This window comes from Chaetodon trifascialis, chromosome 7 (genome assembly GCF_039877785.1).
Source record: "Chaetodon trifascialis isolate fChaTrf1 chromosome 7, fChaTrf1.hap1, whole genome shotgun sequence".
In the NCBI taxonomy this organism is placed as follows: Eukaryota; Metazoa; Chordata; class Actinopteri; order Chaetodontiformes; family Chaetodontidae; genus Chaetodon; species Chaetodon trifascialis.
Window position 1 is genome coordinate 30,663,198 of NC_092062.1, and position 13,463 is coordinate 30,676,660.

The 13,463-nt window shown below is 51.2% G+C and overlaps 1 protein-coding gene across 1 annotated transcript; it reads right to left on the bottom strand.

Moving 5' to 3' along the window:
* Positions 1-682: 682 nt before the first annotated feature.
* On the bottom strand, positions 683-9,568 carry syt11b (synaptotagmin XIb). Its single transcript, XM_070967382.1, has 4 exons — positions 9,310-9,568; positions 3,094-4,028; positions 1,513-1,633; positions 683-1,399 (listed from the first exon to the last, which is right to left on the bottom strand). Exons 1-4 carry the CDS (start codon positions 9,341-9,343, stop codon positions 1,089-1,091), a joined length of 1,401 nt encoding a protein of 466 aa, XP_070823483.1. The 5' UTR covers positions 9,344-9,568; the 3' UTR covers positions 683-1,088.
* Between the last annotated feature and the right edge of the window lie 3,895 nt (positions 9,569-13,463).

Here is a 13,463-nt window from a genome sequence, read left to right on the forward strand (position 1 = left end):
AGTAATCGAGTACTTTGAATTAGCTACTGAGAGTCTGAAGGACTGAGGCTTCATGAACAGGAAGTCCAGACCCTGTGAAGATCAAGACTTCGTCTGAACCGGCTTCAAACGAGCATCAGCGCCCACAGCTGCTCCCTTCAGAGGAAGAGGAAGAGGAAGAGGAGGAGGAGGAGGAGGAGGAGGAGGAGGAGGAGGAGGAGGAGGAGGAGTTTAGAAATGACACATCATTCATGTTACAAACACGTATTTTACATGTCTCTCAATCTGCTCGCGTCCATGAGGACACACCTGACGTGTGAGCATGGACAGACGTTAACCAGTCTTTAACACAGTCCTCGTCCTCCGGGACGAAGGTGCGGCCATACGTTCAGGAGCCACGTGTGGAACCATGTTGAATCTCATTAACGAGGAGCAGGAGCGTCACCGCGGGCAGGGAGCATGCTGCCAACGACGAGCGCCGTCCCCGGGACGCCTCGTCCCATGGTCGAGCATCAGGAGCGAGGCGGGACGACTGGAGCAGCTTCTTATTGGTCCTACTGAGGAGTACTTCTACTTGGATATATTCAGCCCCTAGTTAAATGCAGTGTTAGTGAGTTTTCAGCTTTCATGGCGTTGGACTCCTTCTACGGAGCTGAAGCGCCGTCCTGTCGGTCTGATGTCAGCAGTGTTTTCTTTTTCTTTTCTCTTCGGACAGACATGCGATGAACTGCATGACAACAACAGCGAGGGGAATCTTTTTTCTTTTTTACATCATATTGAGCATTCCTACCCCCCGTCTACACGCATGGACAGCCAGAGACATGAGGACAGTCTGAGAAATGGACGTCATGGTTTCTCTTTTAAAAACAGCTCGTGTTCTTTTGTTTCTGCAGGTCGCGGTGGTAGAGTGAGATAATAGAGACAGAGAGAGAGAGAGAGACAGAGTTTAACTATGATCACAACAGCGTGGGTGTGTGTGTGTGTGTGTGTGTGTGTGTGTGTGTGTGTGTGTGTCTGTGTGTGTGTGTGTGTGTGTGTGTGTGCTGTACACTGAGTCTTATTCCCAGTGGCGTTCACTGGTGGAGTCCCAGCGGTCGGTGGTGGCCTCCTCAGTACTCGCTCAGGTTGTGCCATTTGGAGATCTGCCGGCGGGGGTTTTCACAAACCTCCCTCCAATGGGAGGCCCCGGAGGGGGCGGGGCCGTGCAGGCCGAGCAGCAGGCGGCCCAGCACCTCGTTCTTGGTGGTCCGGTCGAAGTCGACCACCAGGAACTCCACGGAGATCTCGGGAAGCAGCTCGGGCGGGATGTCGTAGATGAAGGACTCGTTGAAGACCGGGTTCAGCGTGCACTTCTTCACGTGAGTCTTCTTCTTGGCGATGCGCTTGCGGCCGTAGAAGATGTTCACCTTCACGTAGGGGTCTGAGGAGGATGAGGAGGATTAGAAGGAACAATCGTTCACAGACGCAGACGATGAAAAACACACGTGTCATCGTGGAGCCGGCGACGACCCCACAGCCCACGGTGGTACTCACTTGCTGACAGGCCAGTGATGTCCATCTTGGGGAGGTGTCGAGCCTTCAGGACGACCACGCTGAGACGATGAGACACCGGCTGGTAGGACAGAGACACCAGCAGCTCTCCACGAGTCTCACACTGAAAACACACAGAGACTTTCAGCCTCAGACTGTGACCACGTTTCCACCATGTGACGACAAACAGCAGCCAATCAGATCCTTCCCTCACTAACAGCACGAACACACTCTGACACGTCAGAGCCTCACTGAGGTAGCACGCGAGTACTATCAGCAGTACGTGAAGTACTTCAAGTAAACGCCTCCTGTGTGAGTAGAGTTTCTCTGCTGTCTGTGGATTCATATTCCTGCTGCGTTCATGTGTTCATTCATGTTCCTGCTGCATTCATGTGTTCATTCATGTGTTCATTCATATTCCTGCTGCATTCATGTGTTCATTCATGCGTTCATTCATATTCCTGCTGCGTTCATGTGTTCATTCATGTTCCTGCTGCATTCATGTGTTCATTCATGTGTTCATTCATATTCCTGCTGCATTCATGTGTTCATTCATGCGTCCATTCATATTCCTGCTGCGTTCATGTGTTCATTCATGTTCCTGCTGCGTTCATGTGTTCATTCATGTTCCTGCTGCATTCGTGTGTTCATTCATGTTCCTGCTGCGTTCATGTGTTCATTCATGTTCCTGCTGCATTCATGTGTTCATTCATGTTCCTGCTGCATTCATGTGCTCATTCATGTGTTCATTCATGTGTTTGCTGTGTTTTCAGCTGATCAAGAGGCTTTTAGAGTTCACTGAGCTGATGAAGAGGAGAATTTTCTAAAATAGAAATACTCATATGAAGTACAAGTACCTTGAATTGTCCTCAAGTAAAACACTATTTGTCTGTCCTTGATCTGAAACGATCGATCATTCATTCACTCATCAATGAAAAACGTCCGTCTCTGGTGTCAGTGTCTCACAGTCTCATGTTTTCTGCAGCACTGCTTGGTGTCCCAGAGAGGACGTCCACAGCACGTCCGTTTGACTGTGACTCAGCAGCTCGTCTCACTCACATGTTCACATCCTCCAAAAGTCCAGCTTTAACCTGATAAAGACAGGACAACAGCGAGACTGTCCCTGAGACAGACCGTGGTCTGACCATCCAAACTGCTCCGAGGACACGTCTACCCGTTGCCATGGTGACAGGGCACTGACAGCGATTAGCAGTTTCAGGACACACAGAGAGGAGGGAGACATCTTTTACTTCACCTGCGTCACTCTGTCCACCTGTCTACTCTCATGTCCCATAACATCATGACCCGCCCTGCTCGGCCTCTGATTGGCTAGTGCACGCTGTCTTGGCTGGCTGGGCTAGTCAGGTTTAGCTGTGAGGAGTGACACCTTCACCATCCTAAAAAAACCTCTGCAGTCCCCGTGCTGAAGTGTCCCTGAGCAGGATACTGAACAACAAGGTGTGTGTGTGTGTGTGTGTGTGTGTGTGTGTGTGTGTGTGTGTGTGTGTGTGTGTGTGTGTGTGTGTGTGTGTGTGTGTGTGTGTGTGTCCTCCAGCCTCTGTGATGCTGACAGGTGTCACTCACCTGCATGTTCCTCTTGGTGATCTGCTGGCTCAGGTGGACTCGCCCCGTGCTCGGGTCCACGCCCTTCAGCGGCACCACGGCCTCCCCTATGACATCATCGCGGGCAAAGCGGTCGAAGCTGAGGACCAGGAAGTGCAGGGTGAGCTCGGGCAGCGAGCTGTAGGCCACGCCGTAGAAGGTGAAGGTCTCGTCGAACAGGGGGTCCAGGGTCTTCCTCAGCACGCGGGTCTTGACGCGGTGCTTCTTCTCCGGCAGGATGGTCATCTTCACGTACGGGTCCGAGCTGCCCGCCTGCTCGTCCATGGCGGGGAGGCCCCGGGCCCCGACTATGGTCACCACCAGGGCCTTCTTGGGGAAGTTGTAGTCGACAGTGAGGCTGATGGCCCCCAGGCTGGGCTCGGGCTCCGGTTCAGAGGAGGCGGGGGTGAAGGGGGACGCCGTCTTGCTGCTGGTCTGGCTGCTGCTGGCCGAGCTGCTGTCCACGCAGCAGTAGTCGGCGCGGACCGGCAGCGCCCGCTCCAGCCGGGCCTGGCTGTGGGCGGGGGCCGACCCCGCAGGTGGGACCAGGTGACTCATCTGCAGCTGCCCCGGCACATCCAGGATGTTGTTCTCAGCGTCCACCAGCACCATGCCCCTTCCCGCGGCGCCGGGGCAGCCTCGCTCTCCGTCACGGTCCGGGCGGTCGGCGCGCCGGATGCCACGTACGATCCTCTTGCTGCTGCTGAGGGATTCTGGGTAAATGCTGATGCCCTTCAACATGTGGATGAATTTGTAGGGCGGGTCTTCGGCGTCGCAGTAACGGTCGCCGTGCAGCTTGTAGCGTCCGGAGATGCGGAGGTAATGACGCTGACAGAAAGACCAGAGCAGAACCAGAACCACCACAACCAAAACCAGAACACCAGCCCCCAGGAAGCCCGCCAGGACCGGAGACATGGCTGAGACGGACACAGGGACACAGAAAGGACACGTTAGAGCGTACAGAGCTGAAACAATGAACGGATCAGTTGATCAACAATTCTGGTGATCAGTTGGTCTGTTGATTGTTTTTGATCTTAAAATGACTGATTTTCTGCATTGTGTGTGTGTGTGTGTTTGTGTGTGTATTCAGTGTGCTTTGTTTGTGTACTGCTCCACCCAACCATCCAGTTCATAAGCATGTGTGTAAAAATGCCTGAAAAACAAATGTCAGTAATATTCAATCTGAAGTCTTTTGGCCGTGGGACCTTCCTTTTATCTCTGTAATCGATCACCGTCAAAACGTCTCCACCGTCCATCACATGACATGAAGCATCAACAGGATGGAAAGTAAGCACAACATGGACGACATCAGCTCACCAGAAAAGAGTTCGCTTTGATGTCAGTGGTCCTTCTACAGAGTTTACATCCAGACTTTCAGTCAAAGTCACTGGAACCTACATTTCCCACAAAGCAACGAGACAGCAACCACCGCAGTCCTGTGGCTGGTGGAGGCTGGGACTAAGGTCTGCGCCTGGAGGGATCCACGTCAGGTCAGTCACACAGGGTGACATCACAGTTAAAAACAGTAACATGAATCAAAACCAGTGATGTCACCCTGTGTGATGTCACCATGGACCCTCCTGAGGACTCATTACAAACACCAGAGGAGACACTGATCCCTGCTGGGGCGGGGGTTTGTGGAGGTCTTTGTCTGCTGTATACAGAGGAGTATTGTTGTCTTGATCTGTCCTACGAGAACACGCTGATCACACACACACACAGATACACACACACATACGCACACACACACACAGCATACCGTGCTGTCCTGACTATAAGACACCCTGACAATGGGACGGCTGTCTCTGGACTCCTCCTCCTCCTCCTCCTCCCTGCTGCAGTCAAACATGGAGGCCTTAGAGCTGACTGTAACGTGTGCAGTTTGTGCTCTGTGACGGTGGTAATGATGCAGTTTGTAAAGACGTGAAGACGTCGGAGGACATTTCCACTTGTGGATCTGGTTCCTCCTGCACACTGAGCTGGACTTTGTCTTTCAGGCCATGCGAGGACTCTCTCCTCCTACAAACCGTTTCTTCTACGTTCGTATGTTTGTTCTTGCCTCCAGCGCTCAGACCGACCAATCAGCTGGCTTGACACAGTGCGACCCGCGCTTACCCATAACACCCCTCTGTGTGTAGACCTGCAGAGGCACTGCTGTGTGTCCTCAGACCGACACCAATCCTCTGACACATTCAGGTCAAAGACACCTGAAGACAAACATTACAGCTACAAACAACCCACAATGCACCTCTCTCTGTGGGAGACACGCCCTGCACCTCAAAGAGCATCTGATGTGTGAATACCTGTAAGAGAACAAGTCGCACTGGCCTTTAAATCAGCGAGGAAAGAACAAAACGTCCAGCTGTTCTCCTCTCAAACACTTTCTAAAGTGACCAATTAATCACCTAAATGACAGAGCAGCTGATCTGAGAACTGTGTCTGAAACTCGGCCTACGTTAATCACACGTGTCAAACTTCAGCGTTAATTAGAGAGCGCCATCAGACACGTGATGACATCCACGATTTCCTTTCCAACTCCTGAATCCTGAAAATCCTCCTTCCTGTTGTTGTCGGCTCTCATTCACACTCCATTAGATGATGTCATGTTTTGGAAAGAGCTGAAAGCAGCTGAGCTCGCTGCCTAGCAACGCTCACACACACACACACACACACACAAACACACACACACACACACACACACACACACACACACACACACACACGGCTCTAACAGTCCAACGAGCTGAGCTACGTTCAGGGTAAACTCACAGTTTCTGATCATTTCTTAGATGAAGTCATGAACTCGTCTTCATCACACGCTGAACATTTGGGTTTTTAATGGCTCTCATCCTGGAAAACTCGGCTGGACTTCTTTTATTTTACTTATCACACTGTGTAGACCAACGATTGATAATGAAGTGAATGATTAGTCGCTGTCTTCGTGTCTAAGAAGGTCAGGACAGACGAGCTCGGCCTGACTGAAGACGCACTGAGCCTCATCACGTCCACCACGAGGACCGCGGCGTCAGAACTGACTGCAGGTCAGCCCACAGCAGGACGGTCCAGAATGAGCCCGATTCTGTCAGTCAGTCTGTGCTCTCTGCTACAGCTAAAGGGACATATGAGGAGGATGATGGAGACGCTCCGTCCTGGTAGAGACACCCTGCTGCCTGTAGGGTCCCTGTGATGTTCCTCGTCGTTCAGGTCTGTGCTGCTGAAGATCCACCTCCAGACCGAAACCTTCCAGAGGACACCGGACACCTGACACCTGCAGGGTTCACTGGGTCAGGGTCAGGGTCAAGTCGGGTTAGGCTCCAGGTTAGGCAGCCGCCGGTGACGGTGAGGTCCTCCTGGAACCTTATCTCAGGTTCCTCAGGGTTCACATCAGCGAGGACCATACCTGGATCCACCACCCTGACATCATCTTCCTCCTACAGGTGCAGAACTGAGCGCAGCCTGAAGGCAGCACCGCCCTAAAGGCTCTACAGAGGGTGGAGACAACAGCTCAGCACACCCCAACAGAGCTGCCATCCACAGCAGAAGAAGGCCACCAGGACCACACAGCTCCAGTCACCACCACAAACTGGGCCGCCTGGCAGATGGCCCCCCAGCACCAGGATCTGCTTCATCCTGCTCACCTTAAGACGGCTGATGTCTTCCTCGCTCATCGCTGAATTCACACCACGCTGCTACGCTTCACCTTTACTTTGATTCACTGTTTACTTGCTGCTTACACCTGTGTACGTATACACCTGTGTGTGTAGACACCTGTGTGTGTAAACGCCTGTGTGTGTAAACACCTGTGTGTGTACACACCTGTGTGTGTAAACGCCTGTGTGTGTACACACCTGTGTGTGTAAACGCCTGTGTGTGTAAACGCCTGTGTGTGTAAACACCTGTGTGTGTACACACCTGTGTGTGTAGACGCCTGTGTGTGTAGACGCCTGTGTGTGTAGACGCCTGTGTGTAGACACCTGTGTGTGTAAACGCCTGTGTGTGTAAACACCTGTGTGTGTACACACCTGTGTGTATAAACGCCTGTGTGTGTAAACGCCTGTGTGTAAACGCCTGTGTGTGTAAACACCTGTGTGTATAAACGCCTGTGTGTGTAGATACCTGTGTGTGTAGACGCCTGTGTGTGTACACACCTGTGTGTGTAAACACCTGTGTGTATAAACGCCTGTGTGTGTAGACACCTGTGTGTGTAAACGCCTGTGTGTGTAAACACCTGTGTGTGTAAACACCTGTGTGTATAAACGCCTGTGTGTGTAGATACCTGTGTGTGTAGACGCCTGTGTGTGTACACACCTGTGTGTGTAAACACCTGTGTGTATAAACGCCTGTGTGTGTAAACACCTGTGTGTGTAGACACCTGTGTGTGTAGACGCCTGTGTGTGTAAACACCTGTGTGTGTAAACACCTGTGTGTGTAGATACCTGTGTGTGTAGACGCCTGTGTGTGTAAACGCCTGTGTGTGTACACACCTGTGTGTGTAGACACCTGTGTGTGTAGACGCCTGTGTGTGTAAACACCTGTGTGTGTAAACACCTGTGTGTGTAGATACCTGTGTGTGTAGACGCCTGTGTATGTAAACGCCTGTGTGTGTAGATACCTGTGTGTGTAGACGCCTGTGTATGTAAACGCCTGTGTGTGTACACACCTGTGTGTGTAGACACCTGTGTGTGTAGACGCCTGTGTGTGTAAACACCTGTGTGTGTAGACACCTGTGTGTGTAGACGCCTGTGTGTGTAAACACCTGTGTGTATAAACGCCTGTGTGTGTAGACGCCTGTGTGTGTACACACCTGTGTGTGTAGACACCTGTGTGTGTAGACGCCTGTGTGTGTAAACACCTGTGTGTATAAACGCCTGTGTGTGTAGACGCCTGTGTGTGTACACACCTGTGTGTGTAAACACCTGTGTGTGTAGACACCTGTGTGTGTAGACACCTGTGTGACTGACTGTCTCTGTCTGTCTAAGCTTCCTGCTCTTCCTGTTTGCGTGTTTCTTCCTGAGTGTCAATCAGGTTTTCCCTCCACAAACCTCTAAACTGAGAGATCAGCTGTTTTGGAGCGTCTAACAGGAACCTTTGGTCGTCCTGGCTGTGGTGTGAAGGACGCTGAGGACGGTGCTGATAGCAGACGGGTGACTAATGAAAACGATCGCAGTGACTTTAAAAACTGTCCCTTCGGCACGTTGAGGCCTTTCGCAGCAGATTCGCCGTCAAGGTGCACCTGAGTGACTCACCTGTACACACAGTACAGGCTCACAGTAAATACTCGTTAGTTTCTGTGCTATCTGACAATCGATGCACTACAATGATAATAATCATTAATATGACAAATGTGTCCTTTCACCACGGGTCCATTTTGGACATTTGTCTCATAATCAAAGCTGGAACAAATCGATCGACAGACAACTGATCAGAAACTTGACTGCAGCTTGAAAAATGACATTTAGTCAACAGCAAAAATTGCTGCCTGTCATTTATTGTTGATCCATCAGTTGATGAGCTGATTGATCACATCAGCTCTGCACAGTATTTGCTGTGTGTGTTGTCACTATCTTCCTCACATTGCGATCAATGATGATCAATAAGCATCTGGACCTGCTCACAGTCACACCAACAGTACTGACAGTACTATCTGCGGGTACGTCGGGTTTTTGTGTCCCACGAAAACATCGCCGGGTACAGACATGACGTCAGCCGCTACCCACCCCGACTGGCACGCGCACGCACACTGAGGCCCACGAGAGGCAGACGGTGCGTAGGAGCACGAGAGCGGCGGTTTGGCGCGTCTGACGGGATGATGTGCTGTTTATTTGTTCACTTTTAGCCGTGAAGCACCGCTGCAAACAGCGAGGACACGACATCTGAACGCATTTTATCTATCGAGCCAAACCTCCCTGCTGTCACATAATCACCTTTAAACTGACCGAATCCAACGTTAACGACAACATGAACCATTTTTAAGAGGCCGAATAAATAATAAATAAAATAAATGACGGGCGTTGGCATGATAACGCTCCATTAACTACGACTAGACAACTAACGTCGATGACACTGCAGTGACGTGCACCTGTTCTATTGATAATTGATATGATAAAATGTAAAATACTGATAAGACTGGGGGTATTTTAACGGAGAAATGTCGACGTTAATCGGCAGAGAGAAGAAGCAGAAAGGCCTGGCTCTCACCGTAGGCGGGTCCCAGTTCGATGATGTCCGCCATTTTGTGGATTTGGGGAGGATGCGGTCCTGACGGAGCGGGAAGAGCAGAGAGATGGAGAGGACACCGACTAACTACCGCCCGCTTTTACTTCACATCCATAGAGAGGCGACGAGGAGAGAAATCACCGAAAACAAGCCGCCGATCCAGGACATAAAGCCTTCATACGGCCGTCGTCCTCTCGTCGCTCCGTCGGTGCCTCCCTCGGTGTTCGGCTCGCTGCGCAGTGATGCTCGCGCTCGGATGCAGGGAGGCTGCGCGGAGGAGCTCGCGATGAGACTGTACGAAGATCATCTCTGGAAGTGATGGCTCACTACGCAGCAAAAGGAAACGTGAGTATTCCTCATTGTTTGTGGCTCTTCAAAGGGTTTGCTAGCATGAATGTTATCACATTTGATCTTATGCTCATTCTTGTACTGTAGCGTATAGTTTCCTGCTAAAAAGTTTTTGTTGTGAAATGACAACCCTTATTTTCCTATTATCATAACTTTTTCTCGAAATTAGAGCTTCTTTTTTATAACGTTGCTTTTCTTCTCAAAACATTTTCACATTATTCTCAAAATCTTCATTGTACTTTAATTTTTATTTATTTATTCGCTAAAAATCTGTAAACTCACTTTGATGTGGTAGCTTTGACTCAGATCATTGCACTTTGATTTTTACAGAGGCCTGAAGTCCAGGCAGCCATATAATATCACAAACACAAACATTTGTGCACAAAAATACCGTCTATGTGACTTCGGGGGCTCGTTAACTTGCTTCTGTTCTCCAGAGATCCCAAACCTGCAGGAGCACCCGCTTCATTCACTCTGATTCACTCTCTGATGAAAGTTATTATTTTGTTCCCAGAAATGTGAGCAGTGTGAGACATCAGTACATCATCCTCCTCACTGGAGTGGTCCTCGGGAGAGGAGACCCACCCCCTTGCTGCGTCACCATGGTGTTAGGTAATAAACAGGAAGTGGACTTATATGTCCAGGCCAGCTGCAGCTGCTGAAGCTGTCAGTGTGTTTGAAGGGTGATTTCTCCTGAACGTGTTTCTATGTGATGTCTCTGATTCTTTTATGGTTTATTTCTCAGACTGAAGCAGCCTCTCGTTCTGTTTCTGAACGGTTGCTTTATGTTTGCAGCCTTCGCTGCATTGTGGTTTCTCGTCTGTGTCTTGGTTTTGATAGTTTCTCCTTGACTGTCTGCTCTGTTTTAATGTCGTTCCTTTTGGCACTGAGAGGTGATTTTATGAATGAATAACGCTTATTTTTATTAATATTTACGTCTCTTCTCCAGAGTCTCTCTGACGGCCACGTAATCATTTGTCTTTGTTTAGAAAAGTTTCGTCATGAAAAGCTCGTCTCATGTAACAAACGCTTCACTTGTCTTATTAGATAAGAAGATTATGCTTTATTAATTTCCCATAGGGAAAATTTGGGGGGCTAAAGACACCCTGGTGCCTGTAGGGTCCCTGTGATGTTCCTCATCGTTCAGGTCTGTGCTGCTGAAGATCCACCTCCAGAACGCTTCTCTCGTTGCATCTTTAAAAAATGAACGTGATAGGCTGAAAATGATGATCCGAATGGATTTCTAACCTGCGGGCTCCATTTGTGAGATTTGGGTCTCTTTTACCAAACGTATGATGGGTGACTGATCCGGTATACGGGTGCAGGTCAGGCTCAGTGTTTGGGGCTGTCCCAGGTCAGGCTCAGGGTTTGGGAGTGTCCAGGGTCAGGCTCAGGGTTTGGGGGTGTCCAGGGTCAGGTTCAGGATTTGGGGCTGTCCCAGGTCAGGCTCAGGGTTTGGGGGTGTCCAGGGTCAGGCTCAGGGTTTGGGGCTGTCCCAGGTCAGGCTCAGGGTTTGGGGGTGTCCAGGGTCAGGCTCAGGGTTTGGGGCTGTCCCAGGTCAGGCTCAGGGTTTGGGGGTGTCCAGGGTCAGGCTCAGGGTTTGGGGCTGTCCCAGGTCAGGCTCAGGGTTTGGGGGTGTCCAGGGTCAGGCTCAGGGTTTGGGGGTGTCCAGGGTCAGGTTCAGGATTTGGGGCTGTCCCAGGTCAGGCTCAGGGTTTGGGGGTGTCCAGGGTCAGGCTCAGGGTTTGGGGCTGTCCCAGGTCAGGCTCAGGGTTTGGGGGTGTCCAGGGTCAGGCTCAGGGTTTGGGGCTGTCCCAGGTCAGGCTCAGGGTTTGGGGGTGTCCAGGGTCAGGCTCAGGGTTTGGGTGTCCAGGGTCAGGCTCAGGGTTCGGGTGTCCAGGGTCAGGCTCAGGGTTTGGGGCTGTCCCAGGTCAGGGTCAGTGTTTGGGGCTGTCCCAGGTCAGGCTCAGGGTTTGGGGGTGTCCAGGGTCAGGTTCAGGATTTGGGGCTGTCCCAGGTCAGGCTCAGGGTTTGGGGGTGTCCAGGGTCAGGCTCAGGGTTTGGGGCTGTCCCAGGTCAGGCTCAGGGTTTGGGGGTGTCCAGGGTCAGGCTCAGGGTTTGGGGCTGTCCCAGGTCAGGCTCAGGGTTTGGGGGTGTCCAGGGTCAGGCTCAGGGTTTGGGTGTCCAGGGTCAGGCTCAGGGTTTGGGGGTGTCCAGGGTCAGGCTCAGGGTTTGGGGGTGTCCAGGGTCAGGCTCAGGGTTTGGGGCTGTCCCAGGTCAGGCTCAGGGTTTGGGTGTCCAGGGTCAGGCTCAGGGTTTGGGGCTGTCCCAGGTCAGGTTCAGGTTTGAAGTGGCCGTTAACCAGGAAGTCAGTCGACTCACCACAGACTCACAGAACGACGTGAAGAGACGAACACGAGCGCGCCGCGTCGGCCCGTGGTCTCTACGAGGTCACATGACTTCACCTTTGACGTTTGGACCAGTGAGAGCGTTTTTCCTCAGAGGGCGTGGTTTGATGTCACGTGACCTCATCCTATCAGCAGCCGTTATGTGTAACAGTCCCTCTGAGGGCGGGAACCGTTGACAGTCCTCGCAGCCATAAATGAAGAGATTAGAGCGAGCTCCTGATTGACAGCTGACCTTTAGATTTCATATCTCACTCTTCTGCCGTCCTTCAGACTTTAATCCTTTTCTTGAATCCTTTTTTTTTGCTTTCAGACTTTAATCCTGCGTCTGCTCGGGTGGATCGACCTGCTGAGCTGCACTAAATGACTCAGCAGGGATTCAGAGCAGAACGATGAAACGTTGGTGAAGTGTCTGAAAGTGAAGTGTTTCTGTTCGTGAGTGAAAACCACACGTTTGCATCATGTGACGCGTGTCACCTGTGAACACTGCTGAACCACACGTGACACACGTTCCGTTAGCGTCAATAAAAACCTGCTGACATCGCCTGTGCGTCCAGCTCCAGCCAATCAGCACGCAGCAGCTCACCCCTCCTCCCCCTGAGCTACCTGACCTGTCGCATTGCCGTTTGAAGGCTGCAGCGGTTTGTCACCTGGATTCATCCACAGGTGAGAATGAACAGTTTTCATTTGTTCTTGATGTCCACGTTTGGCTCTTAGAGGACTGAAGTCTGCAGTTGTGGGACAGACAAACTGCTGAGACGCTGCTGCAGATGTCTTTTGTTATATTTCAGAGGTTTGATCAGACAGTCGGTGATCTCTGACAGCACAGTGTTGCTGTGTTTGTTGCTTTGGCGTTCGTAGACTTTGAACTGGGTGTGACAGATCAATATAATACCACCAGAGACTCGACAGAAGAGCGGAAAAGCACCAGAGCAACAAAAGCTCAGGAGATCAAGCTGCCCGTCTCTCCTGTGTCCCCATCGAAGGTGTCTCATCATCAGCACCGAGCATCGAACTCGGCTGTCCAGAGGACACTGGACACTGAGACAGGTGGACAGCCATGAGCTGACGGCTGTATTATCATTAATAGGCGTGAGCTAGTTCTTCATGTTTTAGGTCATCATAGATTCATTTTGGCAGCAGTTAAAAAGTGTCTCCATGTCCTCTGTGCTGTCAGGTCCCTGAGGACCAGAGGACTGACAGATTGTGTCAGAGACATCACGAGCTGCTGTCATGATGTCACCTGTGATGTTGGAAAGGTCAGTCTGACGGCTGAATCACACCTGTGGAGTCAGCAGCCGCCAACGAGCACCCGCCTGAAAAAGTACGAATATCAGCGCGATCGCCAATGTGTTCTAATGCAGTAAAAGTACGAATATCAAC

Coding starts and splice junctions, on each gene's coding strand:
- syt11b (XM_070967382.1), bottom strand. CDS start 9,343: ATGGCGGACATCATCGAACTGGGACCCGCCTACG. Junction 1,634..3,093: donor TCACCAAGAGGAACATGCAG/GTGAGTGACACC, acceptor GTGTGTTTTCAG/TGTGAGACTCGTGGAGAGCT. Junction 1,400..1,512: donor CATCACTGGCCTGTCAGCAA/GTGAGTACCACC, acceptor CATCCTCCTCAG/ACCCCTACGTGAAGGTGAAC.